The 27,941-nt window shown below is 40.9% G+C and overlaps 1 protein-coding gene across 2 annotated transcripts in view; it reads right to left on the minus strand.

Moving 5' to 3' along the window:
* Positions 1–27,941, minus strand: part of FRAS1 (Fraser extracellular matrix complex subunit 1) — a 416,742-nt gene that overhangs the window by 55,483 nt on the left and 333,318 nt on the right. For both annotated transcript variants that reach the window (XM_039318704.1, XM_039318705.1), the window contains 11 exons: positions 26,791–26,979; positions 24,990–25,109; positions 20,747–20,926; positions 20,009–20,133; positions 19,754–19,894; positions 17,809–18,036; positions 15,990–16,103; positions 10,879–11,029; positions 9,036–9,195; positions 7,661–7,823; positions 6,362–6,608 (listed from right to left, as the gene is read on the minus strand). In XM_039318704.1, coding sequence (XP_039174638.1) covers positions 6,362–6,608; positions 7,661–7,823; positions 9,036–9,195; positions 10,879–11,029; positions 15,990–16,103; positions 17,809–18,036; positions 19,754–19,894; positions 20,009–20,133; positions 20,747–20,926; positions 24,990–25,109; positions 26,791–26,979 — 1,818 coding nt within the window. The remainder of the gene's footprint in view (positions 1–6,361; positions 6,609–7,660; positions 7,824–9,035; positions 9,196–10,878; positions 11,030–15,989; positions 16,104–17,808; positions 18,037–19,753; positions 19,895–20,008; positions 20,134–20,746; positions 20,927–24,989; positions 25,110–26,790; positions 26,980–27,941) is intronic.

The following is a 27,941-nucleotide window of genomic DNA, read 5'->3' on the forward strand; positions in this document are numbered from 1 at the left end:
TTATTATTATTATTATTATTATTATTATTATTATTATTATTATTATTATTATCGATCATCGCACAGTCAGCCAGATGTTCAGACTGGATTTGGCATTTTGTCTACCTATCGAGTCCTTACCCAGGACCTGGGATATGCAGATGTGGATGTTTGATGGTATTACAGATATCGTCGCAGGATGGAAGCAGTTCCTAATAAGGCTGCCTTTTGCAATTGACTAATAGAGAATTTGTCAATGCCAATTGTGTTCAAGTGGTGCTCCAGTTGTTTTGGGATTGCACCCAAGGAGCCTATGACTATTGGTATTACCCTTGCTTGCTTTTGCCACAGTCTTTCTATTTCTATTTGTAGGTCTTTGTATTTTGTTATCTTCTCCAGTTCTTTCTCTTCTATTCTGCTATCTCCAGGCACTGCCACATCCACTATCCAGACTTTTTTGTCTTTCTTATCGACAATTGTTAAGTCTGGGGTGTTATGTTGCAGGTGCTTATTATTATTATTATTATTATTATTATTATTATTATTATTATTATTATTATGGATCATCGCACAGTCAGCCAGATGTTCAGATTGGATTTGGCATTTTGTCTACCTATCGAGTCCTTACCCAGGATCTGGGATAGGCAGATGTGGATGTTTGATGGTATTACAGATATCGTCGCAGGATGGAAGCAGTTCCTAGTAAGGCCGCCTTTTGCAATTGACTAATTTTTTATTATTATTATTATTATTATTAGTCTTCCCAGGTTGTGATTAGGACTACCTGACCTAGAAATCTGGGAGCTGTAATTTCAACAAAGCTGAGGAATCCCTATTGAAAACACAAGTAGTCCTCAGGTTATGAGTGGTTTGAGGTTACAACCGATCCCTTCGCTGTAATCATGTGGTCGCAACAGGCCCCCATTAACGACCGTTGAGAGCCTCCCATCGTTGCAATCCTGTGTTTTACAGCAGTTTTGCTAAAAACCAGTGCATACTTCTGATTTTTGGCAAAACCACGCCATGGTGATCAATGGGTTCGCTTAACAACATGGTGTTCACTTAATGACCGCTGAACAATCACCGCAAAAAAAGGTTTCCTGTGACCAACCAATTTTACTACCATTACAGTTTAAGACTGTAATGGGCAGGCTCCATTGTGGTCATAACTCAAGGACAACCTGTAGCTAGTCCAGCATTTTTACTGGTAGCTTTTTCTAAATTGTTCATCCTTTTAGTGAATTCCTTAAAAATTTCTGCTGAGAAATTTGACGGCCCACCTAAATTCTAATTTTACAATTGTTTGTATTTTGTTTAAATGTTCTAAATTGAATCACTAATGACTTTTGGTGCAAAAAGTTCTGAGTATGTTCTTTTTTAAAAAAATATGTTTTATTGATTTGTAACATAATCACCTTAATATTTGGTAAACAGCGTGTTGTCTGGGTTAATATTTACAAAACAATCAGTATCAATTCATTTCTATAATTCTATAGCCCATATAATGGCTTTGCTTGATATTCTCTTCTTCCAACAATATTCTCTTTTGCTAACCTTAAATTAATACATTTCTTATTATTTGAATAAATCACAATTAGATATAAACATTTTTCTCAGGTTTCTGCAAATAAGAACCACGTCAATATAAAGCTTCTTTTCTAATTGATCATCTTGATTGCCTCGTCATAGATCCTGTTTACAAAATTCTTATTTAAATTTGTTTCCCACACAATATTCAAAGCATTCTTGCTGGTTAAGATTTTCTCAAAATTAGTTACACTTAAGTATTTAAGTCTTTTTTTCTCATACAAGCCATCCCAACACTTTTACATTTCTCATATCTTAAAAAAAGCAAAACAAATAAACAAAGAAAACATTTCTTTTATATAAACCATCCCAACATTTTTATATTTCTTATGTCAAAAAACAAAACACAAAAGAAAAAAGAAAGAAAAAATACGGTATTACTTGAGGGGTTCATCCCTCATCAAGTTCTGAGTATGTTCTTGATGTACATTCATGACATGCTGGATGAGCCCTATTGTGCCTTTAAGTCACGTTGCATGAACCTACCTGGTACTCTGAGGATACTCAGTCTTTTAAAAAAATAGTCTTTTCACAGAGATAAGCTCAACAAGTTCTTAAGAAAACCGAAGGGCGATGTTTGAAAAGCAATGAAGCAAAGAGCAATAACTTGGACTCAAGCAATAGTTGTCAACCTTTTCATATTTATCCAAGTCCTTCCTACATTCTTCAATACAACCTCCAACCCAATTCCTTCCTTCCTTATTTTTTAGAGGATATAGTTATTTTTCACTCAAACCTAAATGCCCCTGCTGTTGGGTCCCTTTCCCCGGAGAAGAGGAGAACACAGCCTGGAAAATTATGCAAAGGTATGGAATTCGACTATTGAGCATTGAGTGTCTTTTTCCTTTTTAAAAGGAGAATTCCATGCAAAAAAGAAAAGAAAGATGGGAATATTTAAAAAAAAAACATAGCTGTTCACACACTTCTGCTGCAGGTGCAGCTTCCCACCTGAAAAAATCCCCCCAAAAAATCAAATTTGTCAGGCGCAAGGAACCAGGCACATCCTGTGAATAGATATCAAAGTTACTTCTTTATTGCTACATGCCTATTTACAAGAATCTCACCAGACTGACTGTATTCTCTTGGGAACAGTCAGATAAAGCTTCATGGACTCTGGGGGACGTAAAGCCTACCTCACTTTTTGCTATGCAAGGATTTTAAGTTTCCCCCCCCCCTTCATCCCTCTCCCCACTCTAGCTGGAGATTCCACCATACATTCTTTTTTTAAAGAACATTTTATTGATTTTTCTAGTTTTACATTTAAATATTTGAAAAGCACCATGGCGGCTGAGTTGGTCAATAATTCAATAACATACAAATATCTTTAGTACAGATCTCAAACTACTACATTAAATATTTCCCTTCTTTTCCCCTCAGTATTTACTGTCTCATATTTAAACTAATACAATTCTTATTATATCGATTAAATAAAAATAACTTTTCTTTCATTTATCCATCATTTTTAGTTTATACACATCCTAGTTACTTTAACATTCAATCTTTTTAACATTCAATCTTTTTATCTTTTTAATCCACCATACATTCTATACATGGAGTTAAAGATGAAGACACCGGATTTGCTTTAATCCGATCAGGCCTAAGTCTTCTTTCCTTGTGGTGATCACGGAATGTCCATGGGCCGCTTTTGATAAAGACGCCGCCCACTGGTGCATTAAGTAAGACAAACCATTGGGGGTGATGCTGTCTGTTTCTAATGCAAAACTATTTAAAAATAATTATGAAAGGTTGTGGGTCGGGGTACAGAAAGACTTGAAGAATTGGGAAAAGCTGCAATTATCCCTCATGGGAAGAATTGCAGTGATAAAAATGAATATTCTACCCAAGTTTCTTTTTTTGTTTCAAATGTTACCAATTTTGAAAAATGAGATTAATTTAAATGAGTGGCAGAAGGGTCTCAATAAATTTATTTGGGCAGGGAAAAAACCAAGGGTTAAGTTCAAAATTATGCAAGACTTCCGTGAGAGGGGCGGACTCAAGGTACCAAATTTGAAATTATATTATGATGCGGTGGTTTTAACATTAATTAGTGACTGGGTAAATTTGACAAATTCTGAGATACTTTATCTAGAGGGATGGGATTTACTTTATGGGTGGCATGCCTATTTAATATTTAATAAAAAAATAGATTGGGCTTTTAAATCTCATATTTTAAGAATTTCTTTACTTAGGATTTGGAGAAAATATTATAAAAGTGATTTTAAAGTACCATTATGGGCTATACCTTGGCATGCGATAGAAGGAATAAAAAGAGGGGTTAAAATGGATATGGTGTCTTACAGACAGTTACTTAAATGGGATGGACAAAACTGGCAATTAAAATCACGGGAAGAATTAGCACAAGAAAATTTTACTTATTCTTGGTTCCAATATAGGCAACTACTAGATAGATGGAAGATGGATTGTAAGGTGGGTTTTCTTAGAGAAGATGAAAATCTTATTAAGCAACTGAAGGATCAAAGACAAACCCACATTAAGAGAATTTATGGGGTTTTAGTTGAATTGGACTCAGAAACGGAACTAATTAAAGATTGTATGATTAGATGGGCGCAGAACTTTGGTGAGCCAGTTTCATTGGACACCTGGGAAACTATTTGGGTGAGAAATGTCAAATTTACTCAAGCACAGAATCTAAGGGAGAATTTTTATAAAATGTTTTATAGATGGCACCTTGATCCACAAAAAATGTCTTACATGTACCCTGACGTGCAACCTAAATGTTGGAGATGTGGTTATAAGGAGGCTTCCTATTATCATATTTGGTGGTCATGTAGAGAGATAAAAGCATTTTGGATCAAAATATGGTGGAATATCCAGAGAATTTTTAGAAGGAGGGTAAAATTTACTCCGCAATTATTTTTGTTAGGTATTGTTACAGATTGTGATACAAAGGAGGTTGTATTGATGTTAAACTTGATCACAGCCGCGAGGCTGTTAATTGGACAATATTGGAAGAAGGAATCTTTGCCTACATTGCAGGAATGGTTTTTTAAAGTAGCTTATCTGGCAGAAATGGCAAAGATTTCGGCTTTCTTAAAGCAACAAACGCAAGAGAAGTTTTTTGCTATCTGGGACAAATGGATAAAATTTATACAATTTAGATTGGGTATACAAAAATATTATATAGCTTTTTCATAAGTTTTATTTTTATATATATTATAGATATCTTTTTTATATATATAAATATAAAGTTTTTAATTTAATTTTTATTTTTATTTTTTTTTTTTTTTTTTTTATTATTATTTCTTAAGCCTATATTCTGCTCTGGGAAGCTCAGGGGGGGGGAAGGGAGGGTTTTTGGGAGGGGTGTGGGGTGGGGGGTTTTTTTTATATGTATTGTTTAATTTTTTTTTCTTTTGTATATGTTGTTTTTTGTTCTGTATTGTTCTTGTTTTTTTTTGTAAAATTTATAAAACTTTTAATAAAAAAAAAAAAAAAAAAAAAAAAAAAAAAAAGTAAGACAAACCATTGAAAGTCCTCAATGGTGCGAACAAGGCCACAGTGACAATCTAATACAGGTAGTCCTCGACTTACAACCTTTATCACAGCACTGAAAAAAGCGACCTATGGCCCTTTTTTTCACACAGCACCCCCCACGGTTATGTGATCCAAGTTTGGATGCTTGGCAACTGGTTCCTATTTATAATGATTGCAATGTCCTGGGGTTATTTATTTATTATTTATTTATTTATGAGACTTATATACCGCTTTAAGTGCAAGCGCTCTCTAAGCGGTGTACACCAGTAAGCAATGTATATGTATGTATGTATATATATATATATATATATATATATATATATATATATATATATATATATATTTACATTGCCCCCAACAATCTGGGTCCTCATTTTACCTACCCCGGAAGGATGGAAGGCTGAGTCAACCTTGAGTCAGTGAGATTTGAACCGCTGACCTGCTGAACACAGTCAGCTAAAGTGGCCTGCAGTACTGCACCCTAACTGCTGCGCCACCTCGGCTCATTATGTGATCTTCTGACCAGCCGAGTCAGCAGGGAAGCCAGATTCACTTAACAACCATGTTTTAGTAACTTAAGAGCTGCCGTGATTCATTCAACAACCACAGCAAGTGAAGTCATAAAATGGGACAAAACTCACGACTTAACAATCGTCTTCCTTAACAATGGAAATTTTGGGCTCAGCTGTGATCGTTAAGTTGAGGACTCTCTGTAGCCTTGAACTAAACGATGACTGATAAAAATGGATTGTTTTATATAAAGGGGAAATTAAGCTTAAACAGAAACCATGAAAATAGGATCCATGGTGAACTAATGAGATGATTTCTATAAGAATAATATAAGCTGATTAAAAAAAACGTTATCCATAGATGTTATCATCATCTGTACAAACATGAAAAAATGTTTACATTTAATCAATTATACATTGAAAATATTAAGAATTATATCTGTTTAGGGTTGAAAGAAGGAGAACATAATTGGGAAAAGGGAAGATCAAAGAAATATATTATTAATCAATATACCGATTATGGAATTATCAAAATTGATCATTATTGACTGTTAATTAACTATTCTTCTTGTTGTTTTTCAAATATATAAACCAAGACAACACACTGCACACCAGGCACTGGAGATTGTTATTGTAAAAAAACAATCAAATGTTTAAAAAAACAAAAACAATGGAAATTTTGGACTCAAAAAGGATCATTAAGTTGAGGACTCTCTGCAGCCTGAGCTAAACATGATTGCCTTCTATGGGCAGAGGTAAGAGCTAACTTTTGTTCCTCTATGTCAACAAACCTTTCCTTTCAATGGGGACAGAGAGGATGCCAGCACTCTCACTGGTGTGGTAGACCTTTTTGTCAAACTGCAGGGTGGGCTCATCTTCTGCATCGTTAATGAAGACTTGGATTTCAGTCATGTCCCCCAGCAAGGCATAGGCTGGCATACTCAGCTCAACGGTGAAGCTTTCTATCCCCTCAAAGACATCATCATCATTGATAACAATGGTGCAGGTTTTGAAGTCTTCCCATTCATCAAACTGCACCTGGATGGGATGAAAAGTGACAGCAGGGCTGGACATGAACTTCACCCAGAGGTGGAAAAAGATTTTCTAAAGTCAGTGAATACTCTGTCTTTACTAGGACTGACAGATTTGCACTATTCGTATGAGCATCAGGATAGTGCAGGAGTAGGCAACCTTGACTCTTTTATGACTCGTGGACTTCAACTCCCAGAATTCCTGAGCCAGCATGGCTCAGCTTGGAAACCTCTCCCTTTCCCCTCAGCATGGCTGGCTCAGGAATTCTGGGAGTTGAAGTCCACGAGTCATAAAAGAGCCAAGTTTGCCTAGCCCTGGGATAGTGAAATATTTTTTAAGACTTGTAATAATCTTGGCTCCATGTATGGGTCAAATCAAACCTTAACTGCCCGTCTTAAGCACTCATTGTTCATGCTTCATTAATCATATCCCATGATACACTTCCCCTTGCCATTGAAATACTAGAGCTCGGGTGTCATGAATCGAAATAAAATTTAAACTTCCCAAACGTCCCCAGACAGTTGGGTGTAGCAACTGTCTTCAGTGAGCACCATCTGAACATGTGGACTTCAATTCCCATAATTCCTCAGCCACAAGGGCTATTGTGTTTTGAAGCCACTCCTTCAGAGAATGTTCCAGTTGCCAACTCAAGTCCCCTGTTCCTGAACGCAGGGTAAGAAATTCCTTTTTATGGAATTTCAGTATAGCTGGGCTACTCTGACATGAGCTTTTGAGTTCCCTAAGCCAGGGGTCCCCAAACGTGGCAATTTTAAGATTTGTGAACTTCAACTCACCTTTTAAGACTTGTGGACTTCAACTCCCAGAATTCCATGGCTGGCTGAGGAATTCTGGGAATTGAAGTCCACAAGTCTTAAAGTTGCCAAGTGTGGAGACCCTGGCCCTAAACAGACAGAAGCTTGATCTTCAGGGATGACTGTTGCCTCAACATAATTTCCTGATCATGCTAGGAGGTAGTCTAGCCCAGTGCTCCTTAACTGAGACAAGTCTTTTGGTTCCAGAACTTCTACTGGGCTATACAATGAATTTCCTGCACCCACCTGGCTAGCATATTCAAGGTAGTCCTGTTCCCCTGGCTGAGAACTTGAATCGGAGGTGGCCGTTCCCTGTTCGGTACGGCACAGGACAATAGCGTATTGTTTGAGGTTTCCTGCCCTCTTCACAGCCACACTGATGGAACCGGCTTTTTCACTGATGTTGTAGCTGGAAAGAAAGAGGGACAGAAATGGCTTCCTTCAGGTCACAGAATAGGAACAACCCAAGATTTGCAGATCACAAAGGAATGCATTGGAATGAGTCGTCCTCAATTTGGTATTTATGTCAGACTTCTATTAGGAAGCTTATCCTGTTGTGTCTTTTAGTCTATTGTTCCCAGTAGCAAATTAAGAAGTTAACTTCCAATTTATGACAACTTAATTCAGTTAAAGGTGCTTGCTTTCTTTTGTTTTATTGAAAATGTGAAATCTGCCTCCATTTGGGGCAATTCAATCTAATCAAATTCATGTAATTCAACTCCAGGAAAAAAAGAAGGAAAATAAGAGAGAAATGCAACGAAATTCAACTTGGCAAAAGCCCAGATGCAACACCAGGTAGGTTAAATAAAGCCTCTTGGAGCATATTATCAACAAATCACACATAAATATACCAGCTGAGGTAAAAATGAATGGGAAATGCTTTGTTCAACAAATGAACATCTAAGTCCACTTTTTCATCCATGGTCCATTTGCATCTCTCTTGTCCTACATGAGATGCTTGCGATTTCCTTGTCACTTTCTTGTTTAGTTTAATGAAGGACAAAGGGTGACATGATAGCAATATTCCAATATCTAAGGGGTTGCCATAAAGAAAAGGGAGTCAAGCTATCCTCCAAAGCACCAGAAGGCAGGAGAAGAAGCAATGGATGGAAACTGATCAAGGAGAGAAGTAACCTAGAACTAAGGAGAAATTTCCTGACAATTAGAACAATTAATCAGTGGAACAGCTTGCCTCCAGAAGTTGTGGATGCTCCATCACTGGAAATTTTTAAGTGATTGGATATCCATCTATCTGAAATGGTAAGTGTCTCCTGCTTGAGCAGAGAGTTGGACTACAAGACCTCCAAGATCCCTTCCAACTATATTATTCTGTTATTCCGTTATTTCCAGCATCTTTGCTTTCTAGCAACAGCATACGAAACACTGGGTCACATGACATTCCAGAAATTTTCACTCTGATTCAAAGTGATTTTTCATATGTGGTTTACTTAAAATATTAATTTTTCTGAAATAAGGTACATGAAAACCACAATCCATAAGAAAGAAGGAACTTGCTAGCTGCTGACTATAAACATGCTATGGCAATCGTAATAATTCAGTCAAATGGCTGAATAATTTAAATTTATGCGTTGTATTAAGAAAACGGTGATAAGTGAGGTACCTCATATGTTGAAAGCTGATAAGGGACCATTGAATATGGAAGATATTATCAGTGACAATGCTCGGTTTGCTGTCCTTCACCAGAAACTGAAAACTATCTTCTGTCCTTTGAATATTCTCTTCATGTAGCACGTATTGGATCAATCCCAAATTCACGTCCTCTGTTAGAAAAAGACTTCAACAAATTAATCCAGGAATCAAAGGTCATTTTTTACATCCCTTGCAAACCACGATAATAGCCTCCATGCTAATCTAATCTGGCTACAGAACAATCCCTGTTGCTCAAAAGGGATTTCACCCTATCTCAGCTAATAAATGCAAAATTTTTATAAAATGATCCATGCTGGGGAACACTATTCATTTCATCTAAAGCCTAACAGAGCCTCAACTAAGGATGACCAGATAAACAAAGTTCTTAGGGGCTGCAGCATTAGATGAAATTGCAGACTCCAGTGAGCAACCCATAAAAACAAACTCTATTTTGTGCCTCATTAGGAAAGGGAAAATCAAACTGACCATATTTTAATTATTTGCTAAGGATCTATCTGGCCACTCTCAGAATACCAGTCATTGAGTTTCAAAAAGATATTTTAGGACTTTTTTTAAAAAAAATGGAAGAAAGCACCAGACTGCAACCACAGCAGCATAAAAAATTAAGTACTGAAATTAGAGAAGAATTGTATCAACTGAACCTTGATACAGAAGGTAAATATTTCTTCTTTTCTTTGAATCTAAGAATTTTAGACATTCCCTATCGGTTTTGAGGAGTTGGGAGTTTCAGAAATAAAAGAGAAAAATTAACTCTATCAACGTCCTCATGTGATATAGTTAACCCCGTGGGATTGGATGGTTAGCAATAAGCCATAGTGACGTTAGGTTTTGTCTCTGCATGCTGGGTCAATCCAAAAATCCTAATTTGTAAACCAGGTTAGAGCTTAGCCTAGTGCAGGAGTAGGCAACCTTGGCTCTTTTATGACTCGTGGACTTCAACTCCCAGAATTCCTGAGCCAGCCATGCTGAGGGGAAAGGGAGAGTTTCCAAGCTGAGCCAGGCTGGCTCAGGAATTCTGGGAGTTGAAGTCCACGAGTCATAAAGCGGCCTAGGCCTAGGCCAGAGGTAGGCAACCTGGGCTCTTTTATGACTCGTGGACTTCAACTCCCAGAATTTCTGAGCCAGCCACGCTGAGGGGAAGGGAGAGTTTCCAAACTGAGCTATGCTGGCTCAGGAATTCTGGGATTTGAAGTCCACGAGTCATAAAAGAGCCAAGGTTGCCTACCCCTGGCCTACTGCATGATGTCCTCCAACTGTGGCTTGGTCGAACCACTGTGGTTAAAGAAACCATGGTTCACAATGAGGTAGGAATCCAAGCAGTGATAGCAACCAACATGAACAGAAAACACGAAGATGGATCTCCGGATGTCTTCCCTGATTGTCATCTCAAAGATGCTTTTCCAAAAGGCAATTGGACTTCCTTCGTTTTTTCCCTCAGACACACTTTGTTTCTCATCCAAGAAGCTTCTTCAGTTCTGAATCTTCTTGGAAGAAGCTTTTTCAAGAAAAAAATCATGGAAGTCCAGTTGCCTTTTTGGAAAAGCACCTTTGGGACAACCATGACCTGGATGGCTGGGAATCTCCATAGACATTTTCCCTGGTTGTTAAATTCAGCGTTCTGCTTTGCTATTTTTCCCCAAGTGGGTTTGTTGCCAATAAAATCGGCGGGTCATCTTCAATCTTCTCTATATTATCCAGGTTCATTCAGCCTCTCCTTCCACTCCTCCAAGAGAAAAGGACAGCGCTAGTAAAGAGGCACGACACCAAAGAGCAAATGCCAACGTGGCTTATACCTTGTGTAAAGGTAGTCACCCTCCTTCCCGGCTGCAGTTTCTTCTCCACGTAACCATATTTGGGTCCCGTTGTTATTTCATAGATCAGGTGGTCGTCTTCTGTGTCGGGGTCCATAGTCAACAGCTCCTTCTTAGTGATGAGGTTTTTTGGCTGAATGGAAGAGCAGAAACCAGGGAAGAAGAGACTATAAACCCTGAATTTTAAAAATGAAAGCCTACTAGAACAGTCTTTTCCAATCTGGTACCTTATAGATCAATGGTGGCGAACCTATGGCACGGGTGCCAGAGGCAGCACTCAGAGCCCTCTCTGTGGGCACGCACGCCATTGCCCCAGTCCTAGGCCTTCAGCTGGGTTTTATAAAACCTTTTCGCTTTAGGCCTCTGCCGCTGTGTACAAAAACAAAGAGGTTCAATCAATCAGTCAATTTCAACTTCTCGCGGGAAAAAAAAGATCTTGCAAAGTTGGAATTGATTGATTGAACTTTTTAGTCCCACCCAGTCTGCCATTATTACCGCAGCCACGCCAACCCAATGGGCACACCCAGCCAATGGGCCATACCCAGCCAATGGGCCACACCCACCCGGCACCTGACGATGCATAAGTGGTTTGGGGTTGCAGTTTGGGCACTCAGTCTCTAAAAGGTTGGCCACCACAGGTTTACAAGTCCCATAATCCCTAGGCCATGTAAATCTGGAAACTCACACATAAGGGGTTTATTCTGTACAGTTAGTTCTCAATTCACAACAATTTGTTTAGTGACTGTTTGAAGTTACAATGGCACTTATGACCAGGGCTTTTCTTCTCATAGAACGCCCAGAACGGAGTTCCGGCACCTTTTTTGAATGGAACCTTGTAGGGTAGGCAAGGCGGGTTGTATGACGTGTTATGGTTCCGGCTAATGAAACACTTCAAAGAACTTCCAGGCATTGATTTTCCTAAGTCTTTTATTGTTACAAAATGTCGGCACAGGCACAACGGAGGCTTTATGCTAAGATCTAAGTTCTCTTCCTCTGAGCAGATAAATTATCAGCATGTTCCCTCCAGGACGTTTGGTAAGGATAACCAGAGCAGAAGGGGGTGGGGGCAAAGCCAGGGGAAAGAAAGAGGAAGGAAACTTTTGATCTTCACACATAACTCCCCCCCCCCCGTCGGAAGTTCTTTGAAGTGTTTCATTTTGTTGTTGTTAATTGCGAAGTCGTGTCCGACCCATCGCGACCCCATGGACAATGTTCCTCCAGGTCTTCCTGTCCTCTACCATCTTCTGGAGTTCATTTAAGTTCACACCTACTGCTTCAGTGACTCCATCCAGCCACCTCATTCTCTGTCGTCCCCTTCTTCTATTGCCCTCCATCTTTCCCAGCATTAGGCTCTTCTCCAGTGAGTCCTTCCTTCTCATTAGGTGGCCAAAGTACTTGAGTTTCAACTTCAGGATCTGGCCTTCTAAAGAGCAGTCGGGGTTGATCTTTTCCAGGACTGACCAGTTGGAACGCCTTGCAGTCCAAGGGACTCGCAGGAGTCTTCTCCAGCACCATAGTTCAAGTGTTTCATTAGCCGGAACCATAACAACATGCTAAGATCCATGTGAGTTCCGGCACCTTTTTTTTTTAAAGAAAAAAAGCACTGCTTATGACCATTTTTCACTTACGGATATTGTAGCATCCCTATGGCCACGGGATCAAAATTCAGAAACTTAGCAACTGACTCATATTTATGACGGTTACAGTGTTCTGAGGTCATGTGATCCCCTTTGGCAACCTTCTGACAGGCAAAGTCAATGAGGAAGCCAGATTCACTTAGCAACTATGTAACTAACTTAACCTGTAGTGATTTACTTAACAACTGTGGCAAGAAAGGTCATCAATTGAGGGAAAACTTACTTAAAAACTGTGTCACTTACCCAGAGAAATTTGGAGCTCAATTGTGGTCGTAAATTGAGGACTACCTGGATTCCTTTTTCCTTTATGATTGTTCCAAAGGATCATACAGAGAGACTTTGATGGGAGACTTCAACCTCAAGTCTCTTTGACCTTTATTTAACCACCATACAATCAATGAATATTTACAGGTAATCCTTGACTTATGACCACAATTGGGACTGGAACTTCTGTTGTTAAGCAAGGCAGTCATTAAGTGAATCATACCCACTGTTATGACCTTTTTTGCCGTGGATGTTAAGTGAGTCGCTTTCAGTCATTAAGCGCATCATGAAGTTGTTAAACAAATTCCAACTTCCTCATTGACTTTGCTGGGAAGGTCGCAAATGGCAATCATCATGACCCTGGGACACTGCAACTGTTGCAAATACCGTGCTGGTTGCCAAGCGCCCACAGTTTGAACACGTGACCACTGGTACATTGCAACGATCGTAAGTACAAAGACCAATAATAAGTCACTTTTTTCAGGACGATTGTAACTTCGAACACTTGCTAAACGAATGGTCGTAAATTGAAGACTACCTCTTTTCAAATCTTTCTTCCTTACCTTTCGGGGCATTTGCTATTCTTGTTTATTTATTATTTGTAAGAGTCAGATGTCAACTTTCCTTCAACAGCTCGAGGTAGCTTAGATCTTTCATTTTATCAGTCAACATCCAGATTGAGAATCCAAATAAAACTCCAGGTTCATCCCGTTTCTGAAAATCTTACTGTTTATTGAATATACGGCATGGTAAGGTCGAAACAAAACTAACTCTGAGGTTCCAACACCAACTTGTAGACTTAAACAATAGTATTCCCAGCCAAACCCCCAACGTCTTACGTAACCCATATCAACAAGTCCACTTTGTTATGGGAACCATCTGCTTCAAATCCACACCTGTTTTGGTGTCCTTGACAAGGCTTCAGGCTCTCACGGTCTGCAGCTAAATCGAAGAAGTTTAGTTTCTCCATCTAACCCACTTGAAAGTAACACTTCCCTCTCCCCCTTTTAATCTAAAGGCAAATTGAAACGCAGAGGCACGTCACTGCCAAAGTTTCATCCTTGACAATATCCTCCCAACAACCTGGTGAGGTAGGTTGGCTTAAGAGAGGATAACTGGGCCAATGCCACTCATGAGCTTCTCTGCCCTAGGCTGGATTTGAACCTCAACCTCTTCATCCCTGAACCAGCCTGGTTCCCCCTTTCAGCCTTTTCAGGTCTTCTACTGTTGTGCTATTGCCTATCTCTTAAATCTGGGTCCACAAGGCAAAACCTTCTGATCGATACCGAAGCAGTGGTTCCCAAGGCAGACTTCAGACTTTCTAAAAGCAATCTGTGCAAAAGTCTGTAAAAGTCACCTGCATCCCCATTTGTCACTCTTCCCACCGTTGATATGTGTGTGGTGTGTTTGAGTGCCCTGCCCAGCTTGCAATTAAAATCTGTTTCCATTTCTCTGCCTCTTCACTGGTGATGGAAGCACCACTTGATTAATCACAGCAATTAATCCATCAGAGTTTCCCACTTAAGGAATGCAAATGCTATTAGCAAGGAATAAGACATCACAGCCCAGCAGCCTATGGAACGAGATATTAGGAACTCTAGCCTTATGGTTTAAGATGGATTGCTTAGTTTAGCCACAACTGCTGATGTAACAAACAGCCAAGGTCTATTTCATTCATCACAGCAGCTGGCAGCAATGAGAGGAGGTGCACACACACTCTCTCTCTCACACACACACACCATTCAGCTTTTTGCTTGGAAAACTTCTCTCAGTCTTTTTTTTTGTAGTCAGTTGTAGCCAGCAATATTTAGCTATGCTGTTGCCCCAGAGCAATGAGAAGAAAAATCTTTGGGCTTTGCACCTCAAATATTCAGAAAAATGCCTCACTTGACTCTGCTGGCAAATACAGTCCAATCATGTGTGGTGCTATGTATTATATATATAAAAAGTCAAATAATTACAAAAATGAAATACAGGTAGTTCTCAATTTACAAGAAGATAAAAGCAGAAATGGTTAGATTGATTATTTTATTCAAAGAGGAGAATATACTCAAGTACGTTTTTTGTTTGGATATCACTTCCGGATTTTGCGCTTTTTGCCGATTAAATAGATTTGTCGTTATGGCTAGTTGTATACCGATGTGTAAAAGCAAAAAGTTGACGCTGGAGTGTTTCTATCCTGTACTGTGCTAAAAAGAGTCGGAAGTCAATGCCATTTTTTTTTCTTTTTTCCCTTACCTTTCCCTTGCATTTTCTTTCCCCTTTTCCCCTAATTTCCCATTTCTATTTCTCTTTGTATTTTATATATAGATAAAACAAAAAAAGCCATATATGAGAACTTCTAATGGTTGCCCCTCCCCAGTCATGTAACTAAACTTCAGCTGCAGCTGCATTTTATGACCATTTAGTCCAGGGGTAGGCAACCTTGGCTCTTTTATGACTCATGGACTTCAACTCCCAGAATTCCTGAGCCAGCATGACTCAGCTTGGAAACCTCTCCCTTTCCCCGCAGCATGGCTGGCTCAGGAATTCTGGGAGCTGAAGTCCACGAGTCATAAAAGAGCCAAGGTTGCCTTCTCCTGATTTAGTCGAAGATTGTCATTTACTTAAACTGCACTCATAGCAAACCATTGGTTTGCTTAATGACCACAGCGTTCACTTGACCAAAGCAAAAAAATCAGGTTAGTCATATGACTGACTTGTTTTATGATCATCGTGAATTATGATTGTTATGGTTACATGTTGAGGACTACATGTATATCATTTATATACTGCCTAGCGTCATGGAGAACAGGGAGATATATAAATAATGTAATAAATAAAATGCATTCTATTTTTGCTTGTTCATGACAATTATGGTACTCAGAACACTTCCAGAATGGCTGAAATTAAAAATGTGCATGATTCCCCCCCTTCCCCCAATTCATTTCATAGAAGGATGGAGTTGATTCAGCTCATGTATAAATCATGGCTCATGATGGAATGTATTGTGTAAACTTCACCACTGTGCCTTAATGATACAACCATAATTAAAACAATTCATGATTTAGATGAGTAAAGTCTGCCTGGAATATCCACCGGTGGGTAGAATCAAAATCAACATTTCTTTCTCGTCCTTCATCTTCCTATTTTTATGCCAGTTAAAAAGGACAGAGTTGCCTAATTTGAAACAAATCAGACAAAAAAGCTCACCTTGCCATTCACATATTCCAACCACTGGAGACCCAAATTAGTGACAATTCTTGGAAGCCCATCATCCACAGGGAGAACTTCTACTCTAAACCACTGGGGCACGGCAGTCACAACCTGAAAAATAAATATATATATATACTGTATATTCAGAACATTTCTTTCTGCAACATGAAAATTTACTATACTGGATAAAATGCCCTTCTGTTCTTGTGTGTTCCTGTATCAAGTCACTCAAAACAGTATTTCAAAATGTACATGGTTACAAATGGATTTTCACCTCTCCTAAGTTATTTAATATGTCAGGCAGCTCCTTAAAGAATAAATGGATCTTATGGGTAAATTTATCAGGCCCAAAACCCAAGAGAAACATGTGGTGATTCTTCCAAATAGTTTTCCTACAATGTCAGTTTGATCTTCTAGTGGTTAGGGCATCAAGTTAGAAACCAAGAGATGGTGAGTTCTAGTCCTGCCTTAGGCATGAAAAGCTGGCTGGGTGACTTTGGCCCAGTCATCTTCTCTCAGTCCAACCCACCTCACAGAATTATTGTGGGAAAAAGAGGAGGAGTATAAGCAGTGGTGGGATTCAAATATGTGAACAACCGGGTCTCTGTGTGAATGCCGCTTCCAGAAGTCCATTCTGGGCCTGGGCAACAAAAAATTAGCTACCAGTTCTGCTGAAGTGTTGTGAACTGGCTGAATCCCACCACTGAGTGTAAGTTATGTTCACCTTGTTGAGTTATTTATAAATGTAATAAAGGCGGGAAAACAGGATAGGATAGGATAGGACAGGATAGATAATAGAGAATGGAATATGGACTATGGAATAGAGGATAGAGAATAGACTAGAATAGAATAGAATTAAGGATAGGATAGGATAGAAATTAGAATAGAATAGAGTAGAGTAGAGTTAGAATTGAATAGAAATAAGGATAGGATAGGGTAGGATAGGATAGGATAGGATAGGATAGGATAGGATAGAAATAAGAATAGAATAGAGTAGAGTTGAGTTAGAATAAATAGAATAGAATAGAATAGAATAGAATAGAATAGAATAGAATAGAATAGAATAGAAAATAGAATAAGAACAGGGTAGAATAGAATAGAATAGAATAGAATAGAATAGAATAGAATAGAATAGAATAGAATAGAATAGAATTAAGGATAGGATAGGATAGAAATTAGAATAGAGTAGAGTAGAGTTAGAATCGAATAGAAATAAGGATAGGATAGGATAGGATAGGATAGGATAGGATAGGATAGCATAGCATAGCATAGCATAGGACAGGATAGAAATAAGAACAGAGTAGAGTAGAAGAGTAGAGTTAGAATAGAATAGAATAGAATAGAATAGAATAGAATAGAATAGAATAGAATAGAATAGAATAGAATAGAATAGAATAGATCTTGCCAAACTAAAACATTCTGTCATCTCCACAAGCATATACTCAGAAAACCTATTAAGAAGGGGCTGTCTTCACCCTCTTTCTCTTACTCAATCTATCTGAACCGAGCTGCCTCTTATTCTTCTAGAATGCACCCCCTCTCTCCTGGGAAACCAGATTAGTAAATTACATCACATATACCAAGCCACAGTAATTTACTACGGGAGCTGGTTATGACCTCTCCTTAGTCTCTTTTCCACTGCTGTTCCATGTCAGGGACCAAAAGCCTTAATTGACTTGTCAGATTTCTGCACACCAGGGTTAGAGAGAGAAGACTTAAGGTTGAATTTCTTGGCCTACTATCTGAACAGCCACAAGCTGTGAGAAATCATGTGAACGTCCATTTGGGCCTAGTGACCCTTAGCTTCCCCACTGACCTCTTTCCCATCCTTTGCCACCACAAAAAAGGGATTGGTTCCATCGGACACTGTAAAAGTGAAGCGGTCTTCTAAAAAGTTGCTCCCGTCGTGACTGTAACTGATCCGGTTCTGGAAGACATCCTCCATGGAGAAGGCATGGGCCTGTTGGTAATAATGGCTGTCAACGGTGCGCTCAAGCTGGCCGTGGCGCGGGGGCTGCACAATGCTGAAGGTAACAGACTTGGCCTACATACAGAACAAAGAGAGAAACAAAGCAAGAAGGAGAGTTCACATCACAGGATGATGGTTAGTTCACAGGTTGATATAGATTCAGGAGATGGTCTGGTAAAATTGACAGCTCTAAGGTTCTCTTACAAGCAATTTCTAAGAAATGAAATAAATGATGATGATGATAATAATAATAATAATAATAATAGTAATAAAGTTGGAAGGGACCTTGAAGGTCATCTTGTCTAACCCCCTGCTCAGGCAGGAAACCCTATATCTAATGGCTGTCCAGTCTCTTCTTAAAAACTTCCAGTGTTGGAGCATTCATCGCTTCTGGAGGCAGGTTGTTCCACTGATTAATTGTTCTAACTGTCAGGAAGTTTCTCCTTAGTTCTAGGTTGCTTCTCACACCACTTCCTAGCCAGCTGAGAGCAAAGTCTGTGCAAGCTAGGAAGAAGCCGTATCATTTCCTCTCCCTGGGATCAAAAAAAACCCCGTCTCAAGCAACCATCTGATCTAAGTCATGGAATCACTTTTGTTGTTGCCTCTCTGCAGTCCAAACCAAGATCCCACCGCATCCAATTCTTTGTAGCCTCCAGTCTTTAGTTTTTTCATGCCCAAGCGATTTAGGAAACTCAGCATTTGGCAACGTGCAGTTATTGCCTCCGATCTCTCCAAATAAGAATTTGATAATTTCATGGACCTTCCATCTCTGAAAGGTCTATTAGTTCTGCCAACTAAAGAGAACCTCCTAGCCCAAAGGTAGCATATCTCAGGATATTAGATCAGCGGAGAAAGTATTTATTTATTCATGACTACAGATAGCATTTTTCTGTTTAGCCCGATTTTCAAGATGGCTTATATGACAATAACAAAATTACAGACAATAAGACAGCCACAGTGTGGTGGTTAGCATTAGGGTGGCATGGATTGTGATCCACCCTCAGCCTTGGAAGTGCCTTAGGTGACTATGGGTCAGCCCAAAGTATCTCAGATTTTTCTTGTTGCCAAAAAGTAGGAAGATGGAATGCTATATATCCATGGTGGCGAACCTATGGCACACGTGCCACAGGTGGCCCGCAGAGCCCTCTCTGTGGGCACGCACGCCATCGCCCCAGTCCTAGGCCTTCAGCTGGGTTTTATAAAACCTTTTCGCTTTAGGCCTCCACCGCCGTGTCCCAAAAAAAAAAAAAAGGTTCAATCAATCAATCAATTTCAACTTCTTGCACGAAAAAAAAGATCACGCAATATTGGAATTGATTGATTGAACTTTTTAGTCCCACCCAGTCTGCCGTTACCACTGAAGCCATGCCCACTCAATTGGCCACACCCACCCAATGGGCCATGCCCATCCGGCACCCGACAATACATAAGTAATAGTAATAGTAGTAAAGTTGGAAGGGACCTTGGAGGTCATCTAGTCCAACCCCCTGCTCAGGCAGGAAACCCTACACCATTTCGGACAAATGGCTGTCCAGTCTCTTCTTAAAAACTTCCAGTGTTTTTAGGGTTGCAGTTTGGGCACTCAGTCTCTAAAAGGTTTGCCATCACTGCTATATATGCATGGATGTCCCAACTTTTCCTGGGGGTTGAAGTCCATAAACAGTAAAGGCCACATAGTTGCCCATTTCTGTTCTAGAGAGACATACCAATCGATGGAAACTAAAATTTCCTTCTAAACTCCTTCATAGTCATAAAAAAGAACACCTCCCCCCCAAAGGACTCCTTTCTTCACCTCTGTGTCCGCATCGGTGGCTTTGAGATCAAATTCTGTGATGGTCTTCCTTACTCCTTCCTGCACAGTCAGGCCAACAATCTGCACCACAGGCAAAGAATCATCAACCGGATTAATGGTGATTTCAAAATTCTGGGTCATCTATCGGAAAAAAGAATGAAGAAAGCTATGCTTGTTGGACATTGCCTTTCCACAGACAAACTAACCATATTTTTTTTTTGGGGGGGGGGGGGAAATCAATGGAACTTCACTGACCTCCTGATGGCCATCTGAAATGGTGAAAGTGAACATGTCAGCATGTTCTTCAGCCTCGCTTGTATGGATGTAGTGGATGCTGTGGGAGATAAGGTCTGCTTGTTGGAAGGAACTAATCCTTCTGCCTAGAAAACAGTAGCAGAAGAATCCACCTTGTGCTCTAAGATTCCAAGTGCGTCCTCCATCTCAAAGAATGACATCCCCCAAACCTTCAAACTTACTTTTAGACATTCGCCCGTGCAACACAACACCCCTGGGATACTTTCAAACATGTCCATCAACCATATTTAATCCATTCATTTATTAATACTGTCAGACTTTAAAGGAGACACTCCAGGCATCCTAACTTCTATTGCTAAATAAAGCAGCATAATTCCCTTCCAATTCCGTAAAATAGGAGTCGTTTGTTTATTTGTTTATTTATTTATTTATTTATTTATTTATTTATTTATTTATGAGACTTATATACCGCTTTTAAGTGCAAGCACTCTCTAAGCGGTGTACACCAGTAAGCAATGTATGTATATATATTTACATTGCCCCCAACAATCTGGGTCCTCATTTTACCTACCCCGGAAGGATGGAAGGCTGAGTCAACCTTGAGCCGGTGAGATTTGAACCGCTGACCTGCTGAACACAGTCAGCTAAAGTGGCCTGCAGTACTGCACTCTAACTGCTGCGCCACCGCGGCTCACCTTTATTCTCACTTTGCTCCAAAACCAGGAAATATTTGCAAACCTGGTAATGCCGTGTGCTCCAAATGTCCCAGCTGGGGCTGTTTAATAATCCTGTAGAGAAGATTGCTGGATTCTTCACCCTGCTTCTTGGCCGACAACTCCAAAGGGGTGATTATTTTCACAGAGTTTTCGTCCAGGGTTAGCCCAGCGTTGACAGTGATGGACATAGGCACTCGATCCCCTGGGAGAAGTGAAAATAAAGAGGAAACAGATCCTAGATCCATCTTCTTTGTCACATGGTGAACAAGTGGATGGGTTTAGGAAGTTCACAAGTGCCAACCGGAGGATCAAAACCAATTTCAGTATTTGCTGTCTATGATTCAGGAAGTACTATGCGTAACAGCATGGGGGTCAAACCCAATTTCATTGAGGGCCGCATCAGCATTGTGGTTGCCCTCGGGGGGGGGAACAGGGTGTGTGTGGCCAGGGTGGGTGCGGCCTACTGGATGGGCGTGAAGTGGGTGTGGCCTATTGGGTGGGCATAGCCAGCTCTACATCATTCACATCAAGGGTGCCTGTGGGGGCCTGGGCAGGAGTGGGACAGATCTGAGGGTCTCTGGCAGAAGGGGGTGGGACCGGGGCAAGCGCCAAGACATGGCCCATTTCTTCATTCCTCACAAAGGGTGACACCTCCCCAGCATGCATCCTGGGGGCGGGGCCAACACGGCAGTGGCTGGTCCCTTGCTGTTTCCAAACAGCCTTGTGGAACTAAGACTGAATGCGTTTCAGCATAGATGGCCACCACAAAATTGTACATTGGCTCTCGGCCGGCCTGGGCCAGGGCCAAGGCAGTGGGGGCCATTCCCTCACTGTTTCCAGGATGGCTTCGCGGGCCACATGAAACCACTTTGCGGGCCGCATCCGCCCCCTAGGCCTTGTGTTTGACATGTCTGCATAACAGAAAAATAGATTTGAAAGGGAAGTCTTCTAGTCCAACTCAAGCAAGAGACCTTGCACCATTTCAGACAAATGGGGGTCCAATCTCTTCCTGAAAACCTCCAGGGTTGGAGCACCCACAACTTCTGGAGGCAAGTTGCTCCACTGGTTTATTGTTCTAATTGTCAGGAAATTTCTCTTTATTTCTAGGTTGGTTCTCTCCTTGATTAGTTTGCACCCATCACTTCTTGTCCTGCCTTCAGGTGCTGTGGAGAAGAGACTCACCCGCTCTTCTTTTGACAGCCACTGATGGCCCAACCCTCTGTAGACTTTGCACAACTTTTTAAAACCATCCCACTTAGCTACTACTCCTACAACAGTTAGCAATGAATTTCATAGATTAGCTAAGCACTGCATGAAAAAGTATTTCTTTCTATTGGTATTGAATCATTCTACATTTATTCCAACAACTAGCCTCGGGTTCTAACCAAGGAAAGGAAATCCAAATCTCCCCCATGTTATTTATGTTATACTTAGTTGTATACGAGGAGTCCTTGGTGTTCTCTGAGCTTGCTTGTTTTCTTGCAGACGTTTCATTACCCTGAGCTACAAATATTCTCCTTTATTAGTTGTATAGCTCATGCCTTTTCTCATCCATTTTTTAAAATCAAAGAGCCCCAACTGAAATAATCATTCCTTATAAGGGAGCTATTCTAGTCCCTTTATTATTTGATTGTCCTGCTTTGACCAATCCCAGTTCTATAACATCCCTCTTAAGATGCGTCAATGAGACTTGTGTCTAACTGCAGTCTTGCCATACATTTGTAACACTGACGACCACAGGGATACAGATAGTCCTCAAGTTACAACTGAAGTTAAAAGTTGTAACAGATGTCCCTGGGGGCACTTACAACCTGGATTTGCAATTCCGATGGATGTCCCCCCCCCATGGTGGTCATATGACTGTACTTCAGCTGCTCAGCAACTGGCTTGTACTTAATGGCTGTTTGCAGTGTCCTGCAGTCATATGACCGTGTGTTACAACAGTTTTGCCAAAAAAAACCCAACATTTATTTTCAGTTTTCAGCAAAACTGGCTCATAGTGAATCATTGGTTCACTTAATGACCATAGTGTTTGCTTAATGAATGCAGGCACTGCTTGATGATTGCAGCGGTTGCTTAACAACCCCTGCAAAAAGGTTGTATAATGATGATGATGATAAAGTTGGAAGGGACTTTGGAGGTCATCTAGTCCAACCCGCTGCTCAGGCAGGAAACCCTATACCATTTTGGACAAATGGCTGTCCAGTCTCTTCTTAAAAACTTCCAGTGTTGGAGCAGTCACAGCTTCTGGAGGCAGATTGTTCCACTGGTTAATTGTTCTAACTCTCAGAAAATTTCTACTTAGTTCCAGGTTGCTTCTCTCTTTGGTTAGTTTCCATCCATTGCTTCTTGTCCTGCCTTCAGGCGCTTTGGAGAATTGCTTGACTCCCTCTCATGGGTCACTCATGTGGATGACCCAATTTATGACCATCACAACCTACGACCGTGAAGGTCAGACTCCACTACATTTGTAACTCAAGGACGACCAATAAGAAATTTTCTTTCTTTTCCATTTCTCCTTGTTTTTTTCTAACTATTTTATTCGGTCATTCTAAACTGGGCTATCTGCTGCTTGACTGCAGAGACTTTAGTCAACAAACTGTAGGACCTTCCATCTCTCTACTACCATCAAGGGTCAGTTGAGGACACAAGAGCTGAGGTTCAACTACAGAATGTTTAACTCTGGATTCTGACTTTCATTGGGACCTTGTTTAGTTTGCTAACTTCACCATCAACAATATATTTCCATTTTACCTTCTCTTAAGCCAGCTCTTCCATACATGCAATTATTCCACTAAGCTGACTTTTGAAGGAGAGAGGGAGCACGCAAGGAGACAACACTATCAAAAGCCCTCCCTAAGCAAACCGTCTATGGCAGGGGTGTCAAACTCAATTTCATTGAGGGCCGCATCAGCATTGCGGTTGCCCTCAGGGGGCTGGATGTGTGTGGCCAGGTAGGTGTGGCCTATTGGGTCGGTATGGCCAGCTCTACATCGTTCACGTCAAGGGTGCCTATGGGGGCCTGGGCAGGAGTGGGACCGATCTGAGGGTCTCTGGCAGAAGGGGGTGGGTCCAGGGCAAGTGTCAAGGCATGGTCCACTGGAGGAGCCTCATTCTTCCTCTCAGGGCCTTCGGGGGGGGGGGGGCTTATGGAGCTAAGACTGAATGCGTTTCAGCATAGAGGGCCACCACAAAATTGTACATTGGCTCCCGGCTGGCCTGGGCCAGGGCCAAGGCAGCGGGGGCCGTTCCCTCACTGTTTCCAGGATGGCTTCGCGGGCCACATGAAACCACTTTGTGGGCTGCATCCGGCCCCCAGGCCTTGTGTTTGACATGTCTGGTCTATGGAGATTCCCAGTCATCCAGGTCATGGTTGTCCCAAAAGTGCTTTTTCAAAAGGCAACTGGACTTCCTTTGTTTTTCCTTGAAGACGTTTCACTTCTCATCCAAGAAGCTTCTTCAATTCTGAAGAGGAACTGAAGAAGCTTCTTGAATGAGAAGGAAAATGTCTTCAAGGAAATAACCCCAAAAGTTCAGCTGTCTTTTGAAAAGCACCTTGGGGTCCCCAAGCAAACATTTCTCAAACCTGGTTTATTTTAAATACTCTTGACTGTCCAATGTTGCATTTTTAACCAATGACAGGAGAGTCCTGACTACAGGGGGGAAAACCAAGTTTCTCTCTGCTGCTACAATGCTAAAACAAGCACGATTTAAAGAGACTTTTTCAAGTGGAAAATAATAAGGTGAGTAAATGTAATTGTGTACCAATGCTTGTATTAAAAGCATTTTTCAAACAAATAATTGGGGCACAGTTTTAGCTAGAGAATCGATTTTTGGATGATTAATTTAACCAGTTAATTAAGCTCTAATTTTCAAGTAACAATTTCCAAATGTGATCGATTTTTCAGGAAAGCCAAAACAAGAGTGGATTTTTGTTTATTCCTCATTTAACATCTCAGAGGAAATTTCCCCTGAAATATAAACTTAACCGGTGGAATTCTATGACAAATTATATTGTGATGAAGAAAAAAATGTTCATTGGAATATCAATCTGTACCACTCAGGATGCGGAAGCTACAGTTCTCGGCAATTTCAAGCCTCTATTATTCCAATGCTAATAATGTGCAGCCCTTAAATTGTCTTCATAATTGATTCTAACCACCCTGCTTCACAGCTGCTGTCTTTTCCAGAATTTCCTTGATTCTAGCTAATTAAAGCCATCTTCTGCCTTGCTAAAGGAAGCGGTGTCTAGATCGTTGCCTTACCTGTTACGTTAATTGAGAATGCCAGGTCTGTCATTTTGTTTCCCTCTCCATCTGCCACATCAAAAACAAAAATAAAGGTCCCAACTGCTTCTCCTTTCTCATGGCTGTATTCTACTTGTCCTGTGGTAGGAAATCAGAAGGAAGAATAAAAGAAACATTTAGAACACGGATGTCAAAACTCGATCGCATCACCTCACGTATTGTGACGTAACATGACATTTTTTGCCTTTGCGGAGCCGGGGTGGATATAGCCTGCGCGTGACACATCCGGCCCGCAGGCCGCTAGTTTGACACCCAACAGGACAACCGCAAGCTATCTTGTGTTAACTGTGTTTTTCTGAAGTATGTAATCAGGGTCTCTCTCTGAGGTAATAAACTCATAAGTGGATGCTGACTGATGGTCTATGGCAGGGGTCTTCAAACTTGGCACCTTTTATGACTTGTGGACTCCAACTCCCAGAATTCCTCAGCCAGCCAAGCTGGCTGAGGAATTCTGGGAGTTGCAGTCAACAAGTCTTAAAGTTACCATGGTTGGAAACCCTTGGTCTATGGCGCTTGGTTGGACCCTTTTGAGTCTATCCTTCTAACTACATTTGTAATAGTGGTGAATATCTGTCGCTCAGATGTAGGATGAGGGTGAAAGTTTGTGGGTTGGTTACCAAACGTTTCGTTACCAGACTACGAAACCTCCTCAGTGGAATTTAGGGGATGTCGGTGTCGATGTTCTTCTGTTTATAAGGGCTTCAGGTGTGGGTGTGTCAAGTGTTGGGTATGGATCTTGTGACGGGTCAGGTGTGAGTCATCAGTGAGAGGCTTATGATGGGTCTTGTGATAGGGCAGGGGTAGGCAACCTTGGCTCTTTTATGACTCGTGGACTTCAACTCCCAGAATTCCTGAGCCAGCCATGCTGAGGGGAAAGGGAGAGGTTTCCAAGCTGAGCCGTGCTGGCTCAGGAATTCTGGGAGTTGAAGTCCACGAGTCATAAAAAAGCCAAGGTTGCTTACCCCTGCGATAGGGAGGTTACATCAGGTCAGAGTCACTGGGAAGTGAACTCCTGGTTGGGGGGTCTACGAACCCCTCAGAATCCAAATCAACTGTACAAGTAACCAGAGACGGCACCGACCCTCATCAACCCACGCCACCCCCCCTCCCACCAGTTCACCTCCCAATGGCCCTGACCTGATGTAGCTTCCCCATCACAAGACTCTCACTGATGACTCACACAAGACCTTCACTCAACATACCCACACCTGAAGCCCTTATAAACAGAAGAACACTGACACTCCCTAAACTCCGCTGAAGATTTTACCTAGCTTGTAACGAAGCTTGGAGAACGAACCTTCACCCTCCTTCTAAATATGTACTGGCTATTTAACAACTCCTATTTTGTAGATAATTCAGCCTATTCCTTCTTTGTCCCATGGACTGTTGTCATTATTTGCCAAACATCACAGTAACAAACAACAAAAGGGGACTCCCTCTTCTTTGGGGCAGCCCCTGAGATACTGGAAGACTGCTATCCTGTCTCTCCTTGTCTTCATTAAACTGGACATACTCAATTCCTGCAATCGTTCTTCACATGTTTTAGCCTCCAGTCCCCTGATTATATTTGGTGTTCTTTTTTTTTTTTGCTTTGTTTGTAGAAGTACAAGAATCAAATCCTTTTTAAAACAGGTCATGTCATGTTTGTGCCAAAGTATAAATCCAAAAACCTGAGAAGAAGCTGTAGCCTGTTGCATTATGCAATTTAGCTTAGAAATAAATACCGGAATTTCATCTATTAGAACAGGTAACACCCCACCTTTGTTTATTTCTGCCTGGGTAAAGCTTTTAGCTGGTCCCTGAGTGGAGATCTGGATCAAAGAATCTCTTTTATGCAGGTGCAACAATCCACAGGTTGGGTCCTTCTTCATGATATATTTGATAGACAGGTCATCTGAATCAGGATCTATGGCTCTTAAATGCTGGGTTGTGATGACTGCCACAGACCCTAAAGAGTGGAAACAAATGGACACAAACAATATTACATTTCTTGCTTAATTATTCTGGGGATGATTGTTTGCTTGCTTGCTTATTGATTGATGGATTGATTTCCTTCAAGTCAGCATCAATTCCTGCGATTTGCCTAGATTAATCTCTGCAGTTTCCTTGACAAGATTTTAGAAGTAGGTGCCATATGGTGGGACCAGACTTTGCTATTTCCTTCCCACAAAATCAGATATAAATGAACCTGTGAATTAAAACAAGTTTGGGAATATTTGTTCTCCAAGACAGAGAAATTGTCTGATATGACCCCCGATTACCAACTTCTAGCCAGGTTTTTGTTCAACTTGGTTAGAGGAAAGAAAGGCTTCCAATTCAATTTTGCTTGCTTTTTTTCTCTCTCACAGGGTCTTCTTAAACCACAGCCTCACAAAGCTGTTGCAACACTGATTTGGTACCATGGTGAAGGAAGTCTTTTGAGACTTCTCAGGGCAAATGTTAATACTGAAGCTCCCCCCCCCCAAAAATCCTCAGATTTGGACAACCTACGCGTGATGGCGAACCTATGGCACGCATGCCATAAGTGGCACTCAGAGCCCTCTCTGTGGACACACGCGCCGTCGCTCCAGTCCTAGGCCTTCAGCTGGGTTTTATAAAACCTTTTTGCTTTAGGCCTCCGCCACCGTGTGCAAAAAAAAAAAAAGGTTCAATCAATCAGTCAATTTTAACTTCTCACGGGAAAAAAAAGATCTCGCAAAGTTGGAATTGATTGATTGAACTTTTTAGTCCCACCCAGTCTGCCGTTACCACCGCAGCCAATGGGCCACACCCACCCCATGGGCCACACCCACCCGGCACCCGACGATACATAAGTGGGTTTTGGGTTGCAGTTTGGGCACTTGGTCTCTAAAAGGTTCGCCATCACTGGCCTATGCAAAATCACATTTTGAAAGCAACCAGGCAGATCCA

The sequence above is a fragment of the Crotalus tigris genome, unplaced genomic scaffold (assembly GCF_016545835.1).
Source record: "Crotalus tigris isolate CLP2741 ecotype Arizona unplaced genomic scaffold, ASM1654583v1 scf7180000021465.51407817327:1047546, whole genome shotgun sequence".
Taxonomy (NCBI): domain Eukaryota; kingdom Metazoa; phylum Chordata; class Lepidosauria; order Squamata; family Viperidae; genus Crotalus; species Crotalus tigris.